The sequence below is a fragment of the Rhincodon typus genome, chromosome 13 (assembly GCF_021869965.1).
Source record: "Rhincodon typus isolate 14 chromosome 13, sRhiTyp1.1, whole genome shotgun sequence".
Lineage (NCBI taxonomy): Eukaryota > Metazoa > Chordata > Chondrichthyes > Orectolobiformes > Rhincodontidae > Rhincodon > Rhincodon typus.
The window spans coordinates 1,517,607-1,537,794 of NC_063344.1; the positions used below are offsets into that span (position 1 = coordinate 1,517,607).

The window sequence follows — 20,188 nt, forward strand, 5'->3', positions numbered from 1 at the left end:
TATTTACGCAGTTACTCAGCCTGTCCCAATCAGACTGAAGCAACTCTGCATCCTCCTCATGCTCACCTTTCTACCCAGCTTTATATTCTCTGCAAACACGGAGATGGTACATTTAATTTTAAATTTTAAATGTTGATCTCCTTGCTCCTGTACAAAACTTCCTTGTTTTACCAAAATGCAACACCTCACGTGTATCCAAATTAAACTCCATTCACCACTCTTCAGCCCATTGACCCAATTGATCAAGATCTCTTTGTAATCTTAGATAACCTTCTTTACTGCCCACTATACTGCCAATCATAGTGTCCTCCACAAGCTTCCTATCCCATGCCTTCGATATTCTCATCTAAATCATTTATATAACTGACAAACAGAAAGGGACCCAGAACCAATCCTATGATGCTGCTCGGCCTGCTGTGTTCATCCAGCTCTACACTTTGTTACCTCAGATTCGCCAGCATCTGCAGTTCCTACTATCCCTGTGGAATACCTCTGGTCACAGACCTCCAGTTCGAAAGGCAACCCTCCACCAGCACCCTCTATCATCAAGCTAATTTTGTATTCAATTGGCAAGCTCACCCCGAATCCCATGTGATCCTAACTTTACTAATTAGTCTACCATGCGGAACATTGCCAAAGGCTTTACTACTGTCTAAGTAAACAATGTCCACCGCTCTGTCCTCATCAGTCTTGTTGGTTACGTCCTCAAAAAACTCAATCAGGTTTGTGAGACAAGATTTCTCATGCACAAAACCATTCCTAATCATTCCCTACCTGTCCAAATGCATATAAATGCATATAAAAAATCATATCTTAGTTTTTTTTTGTGAAGTCAGATTATTATTTGATTAGCGATAGGTTGGGAAAGATGGAGGTGCAATGACACCTCATACACCAGTCCCTGAAAATAAGCATGTAGGTGGAGCAGGCGGTGAAGAACGTATTTGGTATGTTAGCCTTCGCAGCGAGCAGGGATGTTTTCCTGCAATTAAAGAAGGCCTGCAAGAATGCTCTGGCTATGGAGAGAGTGCAGCGAAGGTTTACCAGACTAATTGCAGGACTGACCATAAAGAGAAATTGGATCAATTAGGACTACATTCATTGGAACAAAGAACAAACAAAGAACAAAGAATAGGAACAAAGCACAGGAACAGGCCCTTCAGCCCTCCAAGCCTGCGCCGATTCAGATCCTCTACCTAAACCTGTTGCCTATTTTCCAAGGATCTGTATCCCTCTGCTCCCTGCCCATTCATGTATCTGTCTAGATACATCTTAAATGACGCTATCGTGCCCGCCTCTACCACCTCCGCTGGCAACACATTCCAGGCACCCACCACCCTCTGCGTAAAGAACTTTCCACGCATATCTCCCTTAAACTTTTCCCCTCGCAGCTTGAAATTCTGACCCCTAGTAATTGAGACCCCCACTCTGGGAAAAAGCTTCTTGCTATCCACCCTGTCTATACCTCTCATGATTTTGTAGACCTCAATCAGGTCCCCCCTCAACCTCTGTCTTTCTAATGTAAATAATCCTAATCTACACAACCTCTCTTCATAGCTAGCACCGTCCATACTAGGCAACATCCTGGTGAATCTCCTCTGCACCCTCTCCAAAGCATCCACATCCTTTGGGTAATGTGGTGACCAGAACTGTACGCAGTATTCCAAATGCGGTCGAACCGAAGTCCTATACAACTGTAACATGACATGCCAACTCTTGTACTCAATACCCCGTCCGATGAATGAAAGCATGCCGTATGCCTTCTTGACCACTCTATCCACCTGCGTTGCCACCTTCAGGGTACGATGGACCTGAACACCCAGATCTCTCTGAGCATCAATTTTCCCAGGGCTTTTCCATTTACTGTATAGTTCGCTCTTGAGTTGGATCTTCCAAAATACATCACCTCGCATTTGCCTGGATTGAACTCCATCTGCCATTTCTCCACCCAACTCTCCAATCTATCTATATTCTGCTGCATTCTCCGACAGTCCCCTTCACTATCTGCCACTCCACCAATCTTAGTGTCATCTACAAACTTGCTAATCAGACCATCTATACCTTCCTCCAGATCATTTATGTATATCACAAACAACAGTGGTCCCAACACGGATCCCTGTGGAACACCACTGGTCACAATTCTCCATTTTGAGAAACTCCCTTCCACTACAAATCTCTGTCTCCTGTTGCCCAGCCAGTTCTCTATCTATCTAGCTAGTACACCCTGGACCCCATGCAACTGGAGTTTAGAAAAATGAGTGGAGTCTCATAGAAACATATTAAATTCTAACAAGGCTAGACAGAGTAAATGCAAGAAGGATATTCCCAAGGAAAGTCCTGAACCAAGGGTCACAGGGTAAAGCCATTGATGAGGAAGAATTTCTTCACCCAGAGAGTGGGGACCCTGTAGAATTCTCTGCCACAGAAAGACTTTGAGGCCAAAACATTGAATAATTTCAAGAAGGAGTTAGATATAGTTCTTGGGCTAACGGGATCAAAGGGCACGGGGAGAACATGGGAACAGGGGGCTCAGTCGTATGATCAGTCATGATCATATTGAATTGTGGAGCAGGTTCGATGGACCAAAAGACCTACTCCTGCTCCTATTTTCCATGTTTCTATATTAAACTACATCTAAACCAACATCTCTAAGAGGTTTGTGTGTAACTAGCCCAGGGCGGAAATGACTATTACGAGAGGGCATAATTTTAAGGTGATTGGAGGAAGGTATAGGGGGGATGTCAGAGGTAGGTTCTTCACACAGAGAGTGGTGGGGCGTGTGGAATGCACTGCCAGCAGTGGTAGTGGAGTCAGATACATTAGAGATTTTTAAGCGATTCTTTGATAGGCACATGGAGGATAGTAAAATGCAGGGTATGCAGGGTACTTTGATCTTAGTAGGCTAATAGGTCGGCACAACATTGTGGGCCGAAGGGCCTGTACTGTGCTGTACTGTTGTATGCTCTATAAGCCAGACTGGCTGACTGTCATTTTAAGTAAGATAATGGGGCAATGAGCCTCAGTCTCAGGCAGCTACAAACTCCGTTTCCTGAGACAATGTGAGAGTCTCATCAGAGTCAGGATCAGGTGACATCAGGAGGAGAATACCCTTATGGTCCCAGGTTTGAAAATATGGATCCTGGCTGAACTGTGGCCTAACTCCATACACTGTTCTGGATGCTCTTCTATTTGTGATTTTTGTAAATGATTTGGATGAAGGAGTGGAAGGGTGGATTAGCAAGTTCGCAGACGATACGAAGGTGGGTCACGTTGTGGACAGTGCGGAGGGCTGTTCTGGATTACGAAGGGACATTGATAGGATGCAGAGCTGGGCTGAGAAGTGGCAGATGGAGTTTAACCCTGAAAAGTGTGAGGTGATTCATTTTGGAAGGAAAAACTTGAAAGCAGAATACAGGGTTAACGGCAAGATTCTTGGCAGTGTGGAGGAGCAGAAGGATCTTGGGGTTCATGTCCACAGTTCCCTGAAAGCTGCCACCCAGGTGGATAGAGTTGTTAAGAAGGCGTATGGTGTGTTAGCTTTCACTAATAGACGGATTGAGTTCAAGAGCCATGAAGTTATGCTCCAGCTATACAAAAGCCTGGTTCGGCCACATCTGGAGTATTGTGTCCAGTTCTGGTCACCTCATTACAGGAAAAATGTGGAAGCATTGGAGAAGGTGCAGAGGAGATTTACCAGGATGTTGCCTGGAATGGAGGGAAGGTCTTACGAGGAAAGGTTGAGAGGGCTTGGGCTTTTCTCTTCAGAACGACAAAGGATGAGAGGTGACTTGATAGAGATGTACAAAATGATCAGAGGTATAGATAGAGTAGACAGCCAGAGACTTTTTCCTAGGGTGGAGGTAGCTATTACGAGGGGGCATAGTTTTAAAGTGAGTGGAGGTAGATACAGGGGAGACGTCAGAGGTAGGTTCTTTACTCAGAGAGTGGTAGGGGCGTGGAATGCATTGCCGGAGAGGGTAGTGGATTCGGCCTCATTAGGGGCATTTGAGCGGCTATTAGATAGGCATATGGATGATAGTATAAGGTAGGGGTGGAGGTTAGATAGGCCTTAGGATTAGGGTAAAAGTTTGGCACAACATCGTGGGCCGAAGGGCCTGTACTATGCTGTACTGTTCTATGTTCTATGTTCTAAATTCTAGAGAAAACAAGCCTCATTTGTATCAGCTCTCCTCATAACTTAACTCCGGAAGTTCAGGTATCTACGTTGAACTCTCTCCAAGGCCAATCTATCCTTCCTAAGGTGTGGTACCTAGGTCTGCTCACTGTGCTCCAAATGGGGTTTCACTGTCTTTTGTCAGGAAATAAGCAGCCCGTCTCCATGAAATGTAAACAGTAAAAGCATCTTCCTGTACAAACGCGAACAATAAGTAAACAGTTATACTGCCCAGGTGAGATAATAATTTTAATCCATAGGCACTATGTAGGCAAGTTAAACTGTAACATTCAGAATTAAAAGTTGTTTGAGTATCAATTTTATTTCGAAGCATCTTGGGGTGTGAGTGCAGTATTTGCAGTGAATGGAACAAATGTTTTCATCTGACCACCTCAAAAGGAAACACAATATTGACAGGGCTTACTGAGCTCTATCAGATAATTGTATGAGGAGAGTTTTGCAGCTTATGACTTTTACACTCCCAATGTCAAATTCCACTATAACAAGCACCCTGACCTGACACTGCAGCGTAATGAAATCACTCAATGCATGAAGACTCTGCAATCAGAAAAGTTGGTGAACTGAATGTTTCTTTTCCATTGGTAATAGACTGAGGACAGTGTTCATGATGGTACGTATATGAAACCTGGTCATAACAGTTTCCAGAGCTTTACTATTTAGCAAAGGGCAATACAAGGCCTGACCTTGACTTCAAGTGGAACAATTGGATACGCTGGTATTTTATCAATCATTACTACTGCAAAGGTTCATGTTGTGAAACGCCTTTGAAGCATTGAACAGGTAAACAATGGTCCCACCTGTTAGCAGCAGCTTTTCATTGATTGAACTGTGGAAAGCATTTCTCAGTAAGTGTGTTGTATCCAGCTCCAATTCTTAAAATTATTGAAATAATAATTTAAAACACCTAGAAATAGCAAGAACTGCCGATGCTGGAGTCAGGGACAACACAGTGTGGAGCTGGAGGAACACAGCAGGCCAGGCAGCATCAGAGGAGCAGGCGAGTCGATGTTTTGGGTAAAGTCTCTTTATCAGGACCGAGGAGGGGATGGGGTACTGGGAAATAAATAGAGGGAGGAGTGGTGGGGTTGGGGGAGGTAGGTGGGATGGTGATGGGTGGATGCAGGTAGGGGGTAGTGGGGATTGGTCGGTGGGAAGGGTGGGGCGATAGGTGGGGAAGAAGATGGACAGGTTGGGTCAGGTCAAGGAGGTGAGAGGAAGGATGGGTGGGGCTGGGGAAAGGTAGGTGGGGTAGTGATAGGTGGATGCAGGGAGGGAGTAGTGGGGATTGGTCGGTGGGAAGGGTGGGGCGGATAGGTGGGGAAGAAGCTGGACAAGTTGGGCCAGGTCAAGGAGGTGGGATGAGAGGGAGGTTTGGACATGGGATGAGGCCGGGGATGGGGAGATTTTAAACCTGGTGAATTCTATGTTCAGACTATTAGGCTGTAGGCTCCCAAGGCGGAATATGAGGTGCTGCTCCTTCAGTTTGCGTGTGGCGTCATTGTGACACTGGAGGAGGCCCAGGATGGACATGTCTCTTTTTTGTTTGCACACAGTCTTCACTCCTACCTGTATTATTCCAAGCACCTATTTTGCAGCCAAGATGCTGATCTATCAAGGTACACAAATGCACAGTGCCTTATCTGCTTTTGCACCGTGAAAGCAGCTGGCTGATGGCAAAGGTGGTCAATTTTCCACTTGGTATTTATTAAAAATGGGGAAAAGTAAAATCTTGTTGGTGTTCCAGAGTACAGATAATCTCAGGCTCAAATGAAAAGTAAACAGCCAAACAGATGTATGACATTTGATATTGTTCAATAGTTTAAGGGTTTCTAATTGTTTGATGTCAGGAGTTACTGATTATTTGGAAGGGTAATTAGTTGGCTGCAGTTAGTGTTTATTTCGCAGATTAAGAATACACATTGTGTGACTGTGGAGCTACTATGTTTTCACATGAAATGGAGGTGCCAGTGTTGGACTGGAGTGGACAAAGTCAAAAGTCATACAGGCCACTTGATGAAGGAGCAGCGCTCCAAAAGCTTGTGATTTCAAATAAACTTGTTGGACTATGACCTGGTGTCGTGTGACTTTTGACTGTAGTTCACAAGATAAGGATAATTCATTGTGTAGCTGTGAAATCACTGGTTATTTAACAGGATAACAGTCCCTTGTAGCGACCAAACGCGATTATTGGTTATTTGGAAGAGGAAAGATTTCCCACTGAGGAACTGTCTGGAATTTCTGCAGCAGAGTTTCATCTGGAAAGTTTCTTACACAAAGAGGGAACAAGAATCGGCCGCTCAGCTATTCCCACCTGCCCTGGCATTCTGTAAAATCATAGCTGATTGGATTGTAACCTCCTTGCTACATACTGCATGTCCCTGATAATCTTATACAAACTAGCAAGGAGAGGAAAAAGTATCAGGGAGGCAGCTGTTTGCTAGCTCTCTGACATGGACCAGTAGAGCCTTATTAGGTGAGACATGCCTTCACCCAGACATGACAATCAGACAACAATGAGGCATGTTTCTTGCCATTGAAGCCAGAACAATGGCACTCCCCAAAGAACACACTACACATCTGGTATGTAATATTGTTAGAGACATTTAAACAAAGATGGCTGTGAGAAAGAAATCAATTCTGAATCCCGTACAAGCATTTTTTCTCCATCCCTCAAAGCAGGCTCACCAATACAGAGAGAAATCCCTTCAATGTTCCACCTGACCTATTCAAATGGCCCTTCACCCCAAGAAATCAGTCAGGGTTATCCCTGAAGGATCTAGAAGCCTAAGGGCTGTCGCAGGGTTGGGGGTATAATATTCCAGTTTGTTCTTGCTGCTAAAGAATATTGACAGTGTGCTGAGGTAAAGTAAGTATGAACTTTAAGAAATATTTGATTGTACCACCATTTAGATAATAATCTGCCTTCCCCTGCTTTTGTGATCAAAGTGGATAATCTCACATTTATCCACATTGTATTGCATTTACTCACTCAGCCAATCTGTCTAAGTTACCCTGCAGCCTCTTAGCATCCTCCCCACAGCACACACTACCACCCAGCTTAGCGTCGTCTGCAAATTTGGAGATATTGTATTCAATTCCTTCGTCCAAATTGTTAATGTATATTATGAACAGTCGGGGACTCAGTACTGAACCCTGCAGTACCACACTCATCTCTGCCTGCCACTCTGAAAAGGACCCGATTATTCCAACTCTCTGCTTCCTGTCTGCCAACCAGTTCTCTATCCATTCCCTTCAATATCACAAGTTTTAATTTTCCTCACTAATCTCTTGTGTGGAAACTTGTCAAAAGCCTTTTGAATGTCCAGATACATAACATCCACTGACTCACTATTGTCTACTATACTGGTCACATCCTCAAAAAATTCCAGAAGATTTGTCAAGCATCATTTCCCTTTAGTGAATCCATGCTGACTAGAAACCATTCTGTAACCGCTTCCCAAACGTTCAGTTAGTATATCCTTAATGATTGACTCCAGCATTTTCCCCAACACTGATGTCAGGCTAACCAGTCTGTAATTCCCCATTTTCTCTCTCCCTCCTTTTTTAATCAGTGGGGTTACATTAGCTACCCTCCAGTCTATTGGAACTCTTCCAGAGTCTATAGAATGCTGGAAAATGATCACCAGTGCATCAACTATTTCTAAGGCCTCAGATTTAATTGTGCCACTCTGCACTCTCTGTCACTCTCACCCTGTATCTTTACTGTGCACTCTGCACTCTCTGTCACTCTCACCCTGTATCTTTACTGTGCTGACGTAGACTGTTTCACAGGTGCTTACCTCAGTCAGACTCCAGGCTGGGGAGTGGTCTGTCAGAGTGTGGGGGTAGTGGAGGTGGGGGTGTGTCTCCTCCTGCTAATTGAACAAGGTGAATCATTTTATAGGTAAATGAACAAATCTGATTTGTCTGTTCCAATATCACAACAGGAAAATTCAGCGAACTAATTATTTTGCATCAACAGAATCAATCAATCATTCATGTGGCCATTTACTGTCGTACATTTGCTGATCAGACATTGACTCCAACATTCTCTACCGTAAAGTCTGAGAGCTTTTTACACTGGGGCATAGGAGGCTGAGGGATGACCTTACAGAAGTTTATAAAATCATGAGTGGTATAGATAAGGTGAATGGCAGGTGTCTTTTCCCTGGGGTGGAGGATTTCAAGACTAGGGGGCACATTTTTAAGATGAGAGGAGAAAGATTTAAAAAAGACCTGAGGAGCACTTTTTTTTTACACAGAGAGTGGTTCATGTGTGGAATGAACTGCCAGAGGAAGTGGTGGATACAGTTACAAAGTTTAAAAGACATTTGGATAAGTACACGAATAAGAAATGTGTAGAGGGATACAGGCCAAGTGCAGGCAGGTGGGACTAGTTTAGTTTGGGATTATGTTCGGCATCGACTGTTTGGACTGAAGGGTCTGTTTCCATGCTGTATGACTCTATGATTCCTCATCTTCTAGTCCCTCAAAACAATAAAACCGAATATAAATTGTACAGATACCTTTCAATGTAGCTGATTCTTTGTTCTATCCTGAAATTTCATTGATATCAGGGAGCCCTTTGCTTGGATAAATTTAATTTTATCAGAATCATAGTTGACACACAGTTTCCATTGACAGCACTGGTTTATTTGGGGCAGAGGTTAAGTACAAACAAACATTCTCATTTCAAAGAAAGATCCCTGGCATTGTGCAAACATTAACAGGCAGTACGAGCGTCTGAGTCAGAGGGCTTTAAAATGGCATTGATTTCAGAATGTCAAGTGTTGTTACACGGTTCTCTGTGCACTGGCGTGATTTCATGTGGCCATTTACCGTCGTACATTTGCTGATCAACTACATTCTGTGAGCTGTGAGCTGGTTATATGCTATCTAGTGGCTCCATGTGGTCATTCAGTGTAATACTGAGATCTGATCCAAATCTCCAAAACAGAGAATGTGAATTCAAACAGTGGTATGTCAGTGGCTATAAACCCCGTACCTGTAGTGTTGTTGACAGCGCAAGGTTACAGAGTATGGTCTGGAGCTAATTTCACCAACAGTCCAAAGGGACTTGACAGAGTGGTACAACCATTATTGAACATTGAGGGGTGGAATAAATTATTCCAAAACATTCTGTCACTTTATTGAATTATCATAAGTAAAGGACCCAGCACAGAGTCTGTGTGGCTGAGCTGTAGTTCATTCTTTGAGGATATTCCCTGCCCTACATGGAAACATTTACTAGAAACGATATGAATGGATGTGTTCTGCACAAATGCCATGCACCGAGCTTTCTCTTAGTTTTGTTTCAAAGTATATCTGCAGTAATAGCTACTTCAGGAATATGTTACAACAGGCACACATACGCTGATCTTAAGCAGGCTCAACAGCTAATGGCCTAGCCCTGCCACTATTTTTTTAAAAAAAGTAATTAAAAAGGCAAAGATTAATTATGAAAGAAAACTCACGCAAAATATAAAACAGATTGCAAAAGCTTCTATAAGTATATAAAAGGGAAAAGAGTAGCGAAAGTGAATGTTGTTCCCTTGAAGGATGAGTGAATAGTGGGGAAGACAGAAAAGGCAGAATCACTAAATCAATATTTTACTTCAGTTTTCATGGTGGAGGAAATTGAAGCCATCCCATTAGTTACAGTGATTATAGAATAGGAGAAACTTAAGATAGTCATCATGATGAGAGAAGAAGCACTGAGCAAACTATTGGGATTGAAGGTAAACAAGTTCCCAGGATCTGATGAGCCGAGGATCCGAAAGGAAGTAGAGACAGGAGGTAAATTAGTTATAATGTTCCATCATTCCCTGGTTGCAGGAAAGATTCCTGTGATTGGAAAAATGGTAATATAATACTCTTATTCAAAAAGGGATGCAGGCAAAATGTTGGAAATGACAGACCAGTTTGTTTAACATGTGTCATTGGGAATTTGTTAGAATCCATTATGAAGGAAGTCATAATCAGACATTTGGAAAATCAAAATACAGTGATAGGGTAGGGGCTATAGGTATGGGTGGGATGCTCTTTGGAGGGTTGGTATGGACTCGATGGGCCAAATGGCCTGCCCAGAGAATTCTATGATCTAATTGAGGTTTAGAAGGTGCTAAGGGGGAATTGGCAAAATGTAAAAAAGGTGTGTCTTCATGTGGGGCAATCTAGTGTCAGCCCATTTTAATAAAGGGCCAATCATATTTAACTAATTTGTTAGAGTTCTTTGAAGATCTAACAAGTGAAAGTGGATAATGGGGATCCTGTAGATGTAGCATATTTGGACTTCCAGGACCATTTGATAGCATGTCGTACAAAAGGTCAATAAACAAGGGAAGATCACATGGAGTTGGGGATAATTTATTTGCTTGGATAGAGGATTGGCTAACCAACAGAAAGCAGAGAATCAGATAAAAGGGTCTTTTTCCGGTTGCCATGATGTAAGTAGTAGGTGCCATGGGGTTCAGTCGTCAGGCTCCAACTATTTACAATCGATAGTAATGATTTGGTTGCAGGAAATCTAAAAATGGATATTGATATGTTAGGTGAATTTAATGGAGTTTCACGTGGATAAGTGTAAGGTTATCCATTTTAGTCAGAGCAATAAAAAGGCAACTTCTTATCGAAATGAAGAGAAACCTCAGAGTGCTTCGGTGCAGAGGGATCTGGGTGTCCTCGTGCATGAATCACAGAAAGCTAGTGTGCAGGTACAGCAGGTAGTGAGGAAGGCAAATGGAATTTTGGCACATATTGCTAAAGGAATAGCATATAAATGCAGGGAAGTGTTTGTGAAACTGTACAAAGCATTAGTGAAAACCCATTTGTAGCATTGTGTACAGTTTTGGTCCCCTTACTTGAGGAAGGATGTAGTTGTATTGAAGGCAGGTCAAAGGAGGCTCACTAGATTGATTCCAGAGATGAGGGATGTCTTATGAGGAGAAATTCAGCAGTTTAGGGTGATACTCTCTACAGTTTGAAAAAATGAGAGGAGATCTCAGGAGAGAGGGGCAGCACTGTGGCTCAGTGGTTAGCACTGCTGCCTCACAGTGCCAGGGACCCAGGTTCGATCCCAGCCTTGGGCGAAGTGTCTGTGTGGAGTTTACACATTTTCCCTGTGTCTGTATGGGTTTCCTCTGGGTGCTCTAGTTTCCTCCCACAGTCTAAAGATATGCAGGTTAGGTGGATTGGTCATGCTAAATGGTCCATAGTGTCTAGGGACGTGTAGGCCAGGTGGATTGGCCATGGGAAATGCAGGGTTACAGTGATAGGGTAGGGGGGATAGGTGTGGTTTGGAATGCTGTTTGGAGGGTTGGTATGGACTCGATGGGCCAAATGGCCTGCTTGCACGCCCAGAGGATTCTATGATCTAATTGAGGTATAGAAGATGCTAAGCGGGAATTGGCAAAACAGATGTAAAAAGTGTGTCTTCATGTGGGGCAATCTAGAATGAGAGGCCATAGCTTTAGGATAAGGGGTAGCAGAATTAAATCAGAGATGAGGAGAAATTACTTCTCTCAACAGGCCATGAATTTGTGGAATTCACTCCCTCAGAGTGGATGCTGGGACATTGAGTAAATTTAAGGAGGAGACAGAGAGATTTTTAATTAGTAACGGGTTGAAGGGTTATGGAGAGTGGACAGGAAAGTGGAGTTGAGGCTGAGATATTAAATGATGGAGGAAGCCAAGGGGCTGAGTGGCCTATCCTTCACCTCGTTCTTATGTTTTTATATAACTGAGATGACAGACCCCCGAGGGGTCAGTATCTGAGCTGGTGGAGGGGGCAGGAGGCAGCCTTGCTGATGCTTCCTCAGAGTGACCTGTGCTCCCTCTGTCGAGGGTGGAGGAGGGAGAAGTGTCATGGTGACACCGTCTCGATTTTGGAGCCTGTGATCATCTGACTGGTACCTGCAGGAGAATGTGACACAATCAAGCAGGCAAAGTTCTGTTCAGTTAAGAATATATTGGGGGCAGGGAGGAAAGGGAGAGTAGCACAACAAGGGATGGTTCGTCTCTCCTGGAATCTAGGAAGTGGAGGTTTAGGTATCTCCACAGGATGGCTCCTAGTCCTCACTGGTGAGGGTCAAGATCCTCTCTTCATACAGGATGAGGAGCCAAATGTCAGAAAGCCCATCCACCAATCCTGGTTCTTTCCATGGTCCACCAAGCTCCTTCCTCCTGGAATGAGAGAAATGGAGGCAGTGGGTGTCATGGCAAGTAATGTTGCTGAAAGTGGGTCATACCATTGGATGTCCTAAGAGAGTGAGTGGGCTATTTGGAGGGCGTACAGACTTTTTAGTCTGGGTGAGGGGGTGGGGGGTGGAGAGAGGGTGAGTGGGGGGGCTGTTAGGGTGGTGTGAGTGAGCAGGGGAAGATGCAGCAGGTGATAGTGAAAAAGGTAGAGAATGAGCCTCAATGGGAAATGGGTACATTAGGATAGTGTGAGTGCATGTGATAGCAGAGAGATGCTGGTACAGCAGAGGAAGACATTCCCTACCTTCTTCCTCCGATGTTGAGCTTCCCTCCAGACACTTGGGACCACACTAACCTGGGTGGAGACCTTAGAGCAGACTAACAGGGCTTGGTGCTGTGAGGCCTTGCACCAGTCCTGGGAGTAGGGGAAGGGAGGGATATCTCCTCTGCACCAGCCCTTTGAGCCGGGGCTCCACGTCCCTGTTTGCAAAGTGTGGGGCCAGTCTCCCCCAGCTTATACGTACAACCTGTTTCTTCCACTGGTGGTTGTACAGGGAGATAAAAACTCCCAAAAGACAAAAAACAGTACAGCATGGGAACAGGCCCTTCAGCCCACCAAGCCTGTGCTAAACATAAACCTCGTGCCTCCACACAGTGAAGCTAATGATGATATTCTGCAATCAGTCAGTTAAACTCTCTCTCGGTGATATATCTGTCAGAGCTGGTAAAAAGACAGGCAATGTCTTTTGATTTGATTAGTTTTCTCCATCTGATAATCCACCTGAACAAGTCGGAACTGAAATATATCTATTTCATTAGCTTGTGTTGAGATGACAATGTGAGTCTGAAGGTGTGGGTGAAAGGAGATTGCGATGGAACCGTTCAGTTTGACAGATATTGTGGAGGCCATAAATGTAATAGTTTTTAATACATTAATGCCACATGTCATGAATAATTCAACTCAAACTCTGTTCTACACCCTTTAACCTCTAAAACCAGATGGGTACCACAAGAATGCAAGCTGCAGGTAATAAACAGCGTACCCCTTTGAAACAAATTGTTTATTTTGTATTTCTAACTCTAGCCTATCGAAGATGTCAAGTTTAGTTTAGATCCTAAACATGTACCACTGGATCATTTGCACAGTGCTGTCTTTATTTGAGGTTGAAGAGTGTAAGAATGATCTTAGCCTGAACATGACGAAGATTCCCACATTCCAGAGACATTTCAGGAAAACTGTGGCTTCTGGTCTTTCAGGCCTGAGTTTCACCTTAAGGACTGGACTTTGCAATGGTGGAGTGTTTTCACTGAGGGACAGGATATTCCACAAAGCCAAAGCCGATGTTACTTAGACGTCTATAAAACCAACCTCTGCTGCATAGCATAAACCTTCACTATCTATTTGCTGCAAGGGAGAAAACACCTTTTTTAAAGGTGATCATTGTTTGATCCATTTTAATTAAAGAGAGTTCTGTATGACCAGCATGTGATCAATAGGTAACAAGGTGTAGAGATGGATGAACACAGCAGGCCAAGCAGCATCAGAGGAGGAGAGAGGCTGACGTTTTGGGTCGAGACCCTTCCTCAGAAATGGGGGAGGGGAAGGGGATTCTGAAATAAACAGGGAGAGAGTGGGAGGCGGATAGAAGATGGATAGAGGAGAGGATAGGTGGAGAGGAAACAAACAGGTCGAAGAGGCGGGGATGGAGCCAGTAAAGGTGAGTGTAGGTGGGGAGTTAGGGAGGGGATAGGTCAGTCCAGGGAGGACGGACAGGTCAAGGGGGTGGGATGAGGTTAGTAGGTAGGAGATGGGGGTGCGGCTTGAGGTGGGAGGAGGGGATAGGTGGGAGGAAGAACAGGTTAGGGAGGCGGGGACAAGCTGGGCTGGTTTTGGGATGCGGTAGGGGGAGGGGAGATTTTGAAGCTTGTGAAGTCCACATTGATACCATTGGGCTGCAGGGTTCCCAAGCAGAATATGAGGTGCTGTTCCTGCAACCTTCGGGTGGCATCTTTGTGGCACTGCAGGAGGCCCAGGATGGACATGTTGTCTGAGGAATGGGAGGGGGAGTTGAAATGGTTCGCGACTGGGAGGTGCAGTTGTTTAGTGTGAACCGAGCATAGGTGTTCTGCAAAGCGGTCCCCAAGGGTCCAGCTTCAACTTCTTTTTTAAATATCCTGATAGTTACATACAGCATGTTTAGACAGAGGCTGTTTTGGAAATGGACTATAAATTTGGCAACATATTGCAGTCACACAGAGTCACAAAGTAATAACATACACTACAAAACAGATAAAGCATCACCACATTCTCGAGGATTGATCAGTCTCTTGTGGGCACACTCCATTTTTTTTACATAATTTGTTGTTGCTGTTACGTTCTGTCTTAAAGTTATAAGCATAGAAGTTGCTGTTGGCAATATTAGTAAAAAGATATTTGGAGCCAGGTTTTCACATTTATCGTCCATGTGTTAAAGACCACTTGGGAGAGTAAAGGCCTGGTGGACAGGATCACATGCTGACATCACAAGAAATTCCGGAACTGGAGTAAAGTGTCAGAGGAATCATGGATGTACGTGGGCAGGGATTGGACCGGTGGGGAGCAGACTGAGTCAAGGTAGGAAGAGATGAGTTCTGTGGGGCAGGAACAGGCTGAAACAATGGGTCTACCTGGACAGTCCTGTTTGTGGATTTTTGGGAGGAGGTAGAAGTGAGCTGTGTAGGGGTGGGGGACTATCAGCTTGGAGGCAGTGGCGGGGAGGGAGGGTTGGTGGGAGGGTGGTTGAGGGCAGGAGGTGGTTCACCAGATGAAATGAGGTTAGTGCAGTGGTTGATACAATGGTCTGATGTGTGATGGTGGGGTCATGGTCCAGGGGAATGTAGGAGGAGGTATCTGAGAGTTGGTGCTGAGCCTCTGCAAAGTAGAAGTCAGTACGCCAGGCTACAACAGCACCACCCTTATCGGGAGGCTTAATGACAAAGTCAGGGTTAGATCTGAGTGCACGGAGTGCAGTCAGTTCAGAGGGAGATAGGTTGGATTTGGTGAGAGGAGCAGAGAAATTGAGGCGATCAATGTCATGTCAAGAGTTCTCAATGAACAGATCGAGTGCAGGTAAAAGGTCGGAGGGAGTTGTCCAGGTGGAGGGAGAGTGTTGGAACTGGGCGAAGGGGTCTATGGAATAGGAGAGTACTATTATCCAAAGAAATGGGCACGGAGGTGAAAAAGACAGAAGGAGAGTTTGATGTCATGTCGTGCCTGAAATTCGTTAAGGTGGGGACGCAGACAACAAGCACCAAGACATTGCATGGCTGGTGGTGAGAAGGGCAGTGTCTGTGAGAGCCTGTATGCACACCCAGTCTGCCTGCACCACCGCATGCTGCCCTCAAAGTGGCTGCAGGGGATGGGTTGAGACTGTCACACATCTCCTTCTGGAATGTGCCTTTGAACAGGAAATCTGGAGAAAGGCTGCAGTGGTTTTTATTGAGGTTCGTCCTGAGGTTCCGTGATGTGGGACTCTGTGCGCTACGGTCTGTTCCCCAGGACACACACCAGGAGAAACATCAACTGCACCTGGAGGACCATCAAGTCGATGGAAGACACTTTTTGGTCTGCCCAAAACTTGTTGATCTTCCAGAGCAAGAAGTTGACTCTGAGTGAGCCTTTTTCCTTTTTATACTTGACTGCCCAGAACTGCATTAGTACCAGTGCATATACATAAAGGTAATTTTTTTATGAATAGGGTATACTTTTGCAGGAAAAAAAATCATAAAAAAGGGCTGACGTTTCGGGCCTAGACCCTGAAGGGTCTAGGCCGGAAAGGTCAGCCTTTCTGCTCCTATGATGCTGCTTGGCCTGCTGTGTTCATCCAGCTCTACACCTTGTTGTCTCGGATTCTCCAGCATCTGCAGTTCCTACTATCTCTGATAAAAAAAGGGCTTCTCCTCTTCCCTTGCTTACTGCCAACAATCCCTTTGTTTGCCTGCCATTTTTTTTTCTCTCTCTCTGGGCTCTGTCTCCAACAATCCATTCACTCCCTTTCTCGTGTCATTGGCATAAATATCACCTTTTCCCAACTGCTATCGGTTCTGAAGGGGAGTCCTATTGGACTTTTGTTTCTCTCCCCACACAGATGCTCTCAGTCCTGCTGAGTTTCTCCAGCAATTTCTGATTTTGTTGGTTACCAATCCAGAATTGTTGATGTAGGTTCGATTGGCTTCTGGTCTGAATTCAGCATCCTCATTTCTTTTCCCATTTATATCACTGCTTTAATTCATGGAGGTTTCTTGTACATTGTTTATTGGTACAAGACTTGGTTAATTTCCTTGACCACGAAATGCTGTTTGTATCTGTGGTGTTTTATGATACACTGCCGCTCAATGATGGTGTACCAACAAACAATGCAGGGAGTGAGATCCTGGCTTCTCAGATGTCCACATGTTTCAATTTTTAACAACTTGCTACGTTGCAGGAGCAAGCAAGGTGCTGAGCACAAGAGCAGTATTGATGAATAACTGCAATTGTCTCAAGCAGTACAACTGTTATAAGGCTGCATTTGTTAATTAAAGTTCTGACGCAGTGTCATACTGGACTAGAAACGTTAACTCTGTTTCTCTCTGCACAGATGCTGCCAACCTGCTGAGTTTCTCCAGCATTTTCTGTATTTGTTTCAGATTGTGGGCATCTATAGTATTTTGCTTTTATTTGTGAATTCATTCTGAGAATGGGGCAGCTAGAGGACTGGAGTTAAAAGATGCAGACAGTTGCTGCAGTTTACAAAACCTTGGTTAGATCCCACTTGGAGCACTGTGAGCAGATCCAAGCACCATACCTCAGGAAGGATATACTGATCTCAGAGGGAGTACAATGGTTTACAAGACTTGGACTTCAGGGGGTAAGTTATGAGGAGAGCTTATACAAATTCGGCTTGTTTTTTTTCTCTAGAATTTAGAAGGTTAAGGGGTGATCTGATCGAAGACTTTAAAATATTAACAGGAAAAGACAGGGTAGATAAAGATTTGCTATTCCCACCGGTTGGGAATTCTGGAACTAGGGGTATAGTGTGAGAATTAGGGCCAGACTGTTCAGAAGAGATGTTGGGAAACACTTCTACACACAAAGGGTGGGAGAGGTTTGGAACTCTTTTCCACAAATGGCAGTGGATGCTGGATCAGTTGTTAACTTTAAATCTGCAATAGTTACATTTTTGTTAAACAAAGGTACTGAGGGATATGGGCCCAAGGCAGGGATATGGAGTTAGGCCACAGATCAGCCAGGATCTCATTGAATAGTGGAACAGGCTTGAGGGCCTGAATGGCCTCCTCTTGTTCTGATAAAAATAGTCTGAGGTTCCACCGAATATTGATATGTGCAATAGAATAAGTTAGGTGGGATAATTAAGCCTTACCTATTCCTGATCTGCCATTCTAATCTTGTGATATGATTGACACCATTCCCTGACCTTGAGAATTAGTAACTGACAAAACTATTCTTCACCTGACAGGGAAGTGAGAGCATTGTTTTCCAAAGTAAAGGACCGAAGAAATGGAGTGAAAGATTCATCTTCAATCTTCTAACCATCTCTTGTTGCTTTTCTTCCAGATTAGGTGCAGAGGTTGGGAAAGGAAGTGATGGTACTTGCATGGGAAAACACTTCCGTTTGGGATTCATGACACTGCCTGCTCCTCAGGACCGCCTGCCACATCCCTGTGCCAGTGGCTTTTCTGTCAGGTCTCAGTCACTTCACTCTGTTGGAGGTGGTGATGATGAAAGTCATACCTGTGCTCGAAAACAGCCGCCTCCAAAGCCCAAGCGAGATCCAAGTACAAAGCTCAGCATCTCAGCAGAAACCGTCAATGTGGGATTTGTAGCAACGTCGGCAACAGGAGGAACACCTGGAATGGGAGGAACACCTGGAGCTGGAGGGACACCAGGAACAGAAGGGACACCAGGACCAGAAGGGACACCAGGAGTGGGAGGAACACCAGCAACTGCTGGAATAGGAGGGACACCAGTGCCAACTGGAACAGCACTGAAAGAGCAAGACAAAAATGCAGGTGAACAAATCTTACACTTAAATTATTAAAATATTACAGGTACTTCTGTCTCACATTTTGCAGCAGTTGACTCTAAGCACTTTTGTAGATGAGAAGAAACTCACTATCCAGGCCGCAGTGAAACAAGGTAAGAAGACATGGTGACAACTAATCGTTTGGGAGTATAACACTTGAGCATTGCTGATAAAAGACGTCTGAAAGAAACTTTTCAACTTGTACATTTTTTTTCTTAATTCATTAACGGGATGAGGGCGTTGCTAGCTAGGCAGCATTTATTGTCCATCCCTAATTGCCCAGAGGGAAGTTGAGAGTCAACTACTTTGCCTTGGGTCTGGAGTCACATGTAGGCCAGACCAGGTAAGGATGGCAGTTTCCTTCCCTAAAGGACGTTAGTGAACCAGATGGGTTTTTCCAACAATCAGTAACGGATTCATGGGCATCATTAGACTCTTAATACCAGATATTTATTGAATTCAAATTCCACCATTTGCCATGGCAGGATTCAAATCCAGAACATTACTTGTGTCTCTGGGTTAACAGTCCAGTGATAATACCACTAGGCCATCACCTCCCCGACATATTTCACAACATTCACAACATGAAGAAATTAATTTTATACTGCATAACGAGAGAATCCTGATTGGTTGGCTCTGATTGGTAGACACATTGGAACCATAGAAATGATACAGCGCAGAAGGGGACGTTCAGCCCATCTTGTCCATGCTGACACAAAAATGGCCAGATGCCCTTTCTAATCTGATCATCCTGCACACGGCCCATAGTCCTGCAGCCTACAGCACTTATGGTGCAGATCCACATACTTCTGAGTTTAGGGTCTCTGCCTGTACCACCAACACAGGCAGCGAATTCCAGGCACCCACCACCCTCTGGGCAAAGACGTTTTCCTCACATCCCCTCTATTCCTTCTGCCACTTATCATGGAGAATACACCAGTTAGTTGATGACTGACAGATAACTGCAAAACTTTGTTAAACGTGACCCAAGCAGGTTGACTCTGATTGTTGTAGACATTGCCCTGAGAAATGAGCCAGAGAATAGATGTCATCATTTGTAAAGTTGAAACAGATAAAACGTGTGTAAATATTCTTTCTGTCTGCAAGGAACAGGCTCCTATGTATTCATATATGCAGCTTCCTGCATGCAGGAGAATGTCACACTGGAACCTCAACTGACAATTTTTAATTCCTCGTCAGTATATTTTGTATCACACTCAGTTATTATTTACCAGCTGCAGTGCGATCTCAGAAACACACCTAATGTTGGACAAGGTGTAGAGCTGGATGAACACAGCAGGCCAAGCAGCATCAGAGGAGCAAGAAAGCTGACGTTTTGGGTCTGGACCCTTCTTCAGAAATGGGGGAGGGGAAGGGGATTCTGAAATAAATAGGGACAGAGGGGGAGGCAGATGGTAGGTGGATAAAGGAGAAGATAGGTGGAGAGGAGACAGACAGGTCAGGGAGGCAGGGATGGAGCCAGTAAAGGTGAGTGTAGGTGGGGAGTTAGGGTGGGGGTTGGTCAGTCAAGGGAAGACAGACAGGTCAAGGAGGCAGGGATGAGGCTGGTAGGTAGGACGTGGTGTTGGGGGTTGAGGTGGGAGGAGTGGATAGGTGGGACGAAGGACAGGTTAGGGAGGCGGGGACGAGCTGGGCTGGTTTTGGGATGCGATTGGGGGAAGGGAGATTTTGAAGCTTGTGAAGTCCACATTGACCGCCCCCGACCACATCC

The 20,188-nt window shown here is 44.6% G+C and overlaps 1 protein-coding gene across 2 annotated transcripts in view; it reads left to right on the top strand.

The window, feature by feature from the left end:
- Positions 1-20,188, top strand: part of nyap2a (neuronal tyrosine-phosphorylated phosphoinositide-3-kinase adaptor 2a) — a 172,809-nt gene that overhangs the window by 77,213 nt on the left and 75,408 nt on the right. For both annotated transcript variants that reach the window (XM_048604741.1, XM_048604742.1), the window contains exon 3: positions 17,988-18,252. In XM_048604741.1, coding sequence (XP_048460698.1) covers positions 17,988-18,252 — 265 coding nt within the window. The remainder of the gene's footprint in view (positions 1-17,987; positions 18,253-20,188) is intronic.